Raw genomic sequence first — 1,985 nt, 5'->3', positions numbered from 1 at the left:
TCCACACTTAATGCTGCATTTCCAAAACTCCTAGCACAAATTATTAAACTTTGGGCTCACCACCCGGATTATCCAATTAAGTCAATTCGATTGGATAACGCTGGAGAATTTACATCAAAGACTTTTGATGACTATTGCATGTCTATCGAGATTGCAATCGAGCATCCCGTACCCCATGTTCACACGTAAAACGGTCTCGCCGAAGCTACGATTAAACGGCTTTAGCTTATTTCTCGAGCGTTGGTAATGCGCACCAACCTTCCAATTGCGTCATGGGGCTATGCAATATTGCATGCAGCCTTACTTATTCGTTTCAGACCCACTGCCAAACAACCATTCAGTGCGTACCAGTTGGTCACTGGATATGAGCCTGACATTTCGCATCTACGCATTTTCGGTTGTTCAGTTTATGTGCCAATTACGCCTCCACTGCGATCTAAAATGGGTCATCAGAGACGATTGGGTATCTACGTTGGTTATGAATCTCCAACGATTATCAGATATCTCGAGCCATTAACAGGTGATCTCTTTACCGCAAGGTTTGTGGATTGTCACTTTGATGAGACACTCTTCCCATCGTTAGGGGGAGATAGGAACAAACGTGTTCATGTGGAACGACATGAATTGTCGTGGTTTGTCCCCACTCTGTCTCATTATGATCCCCGCACCTCACAATCTGAACGTGAAGTGAAACGTATTCTCGAACTTCAGAAAGTAGCAGATACGATGCCTGACTCTTTCTCCGAGATTACGAAAGTGACTAGATCAGATATACCAGCTGCAAATGTTCCTGCTAGGCTCGAAGTCCCTAAAAAGGGCACGGCCATCCCCGGGCTCGGTACTGCCGCCGTCGGCGGCGCCGCCCATGGTGGAGGGATGGAGGCCGTGGCTCTCCAAAGGAAAAGGTGGAGGCCACCTGGTTCGGTTGACATGCGTTCGAGAAAGAAACAGACCGACAAGGCACGAGTCAATTCTTTGATCATCGATGTTGAGAATCCTTCTCACGAGATCATCTCTGATTACAGTTATGTCCACGAGTTGATATTAGAATCCATGGGGGACGCCTCAGGGTCAATGTCAACATCAGAGAACATAGAGATCTCCATGTGTTATGATAACACTTATGAATTGATGAACCGGTCATCAACCCATGTCGATGATATATTTGCTTATTCCGCGGCTCATGAAATCATTGAGCACAATGACATCGAACCACGCTCTGTTGCAGAATGCCAAAACAGAGCAGATTGGCCTAAATGGAAAGTTGCAATCCAGGCAGAATTAGACTCTCTAACAAAGAGACAGGTCTTCGGCCCAGTAGTGCTAACTCCGCCGAGTGTAAAGCCTGTTGGACATAAATGGGTCTTTGTTAGAAAGCATAATGAGAAGAATGAGGTACTTCGGTATAAGGCCCGCCTTGTGGCGCAAGGTTTCTCACAACGCCCCGGGATTAATTATGAGGAGACTTACTCTCCAGTCATGGACGTCATAACTTTCCGCTACTTAGTCAGTTTGGTAGTGTCCGAAAAACTTGACATGCAGCTCATGGATGTGGTTACGGCATATCTCTATGGGGATCTAGATTCAGAGATATATATGAAAGTGCCTGATGGCATTACGTTACCTAAATCAAGTGACTCTAAACCACGGAGTGCGTATGCTATAAGGTTGCAACGCTCACTTTACGGATTAAAGCAATCCGGGCGAATGTGGTATACTCGTCTAAGTGACTACTTGATTAGGGAGGGATATAAGAACGATGAACTATGCCCGTGCGTGTTCATAAAGAAGACAACTTCCGGATTTGTAATAGTGGCCGTTTATGTCGATGACATGAACATTATCGGTACTCTTGATGAAATCAAAGAGACCGCGGCTTATCTGAAATCCGAGTTTGAGATGAAAGATCTTGGGAAGACTCGTTTTTGCCTAGGTCTTGAACTAGGGCACCGAGTCTGTGGGATCCTTATCCATCAGACTGCATA

The 1,985-nt window shown here is 45.6% G+C and overlaps 1 protein-coding gene across 1 annotated transcript in view; it reads left to right on the top strand.

Annotated features, from left to right (window-relative positions):
• The first annotated feature begins 246 nt into the window (after positions 1 to 246).
• Positions 247 to 1,985, top strand: part of LOC101292366 — an 8,894-nt gene continuing 7,155 nt past the window's right edge. The window contains exon 1 of the mRNA XM_004309849.1: positions 247 to 1,953. Coding sequence (XP_004309897.1) covers positions 247 to 1,953 — 1,707 coding nt within the window. The remainder of the gene's footprint in view (positions 1,954 to 1,985) is intronic.

The sequence above is a fragment of the Fragaria vesca genome, unplaced genomic scaffold, assembly GCF_000184155.1.
Source record: "Fragaria vesca subsp. vesca unplaced genomic scaffold, FraVesHawaii_1.0 scf0513126, whole genome shotgun sequence".
NCBI lineage: Eukaryota > Viridiplantae > Streptophyta > Magnoliopsida > Rosales > Rosaceae > Fragaria > Fragaria vesca.
Note: the sequence above shows the minus strand (reverse complement) of the source record. Positions and strands in the feature narration are given on the sequence as shown.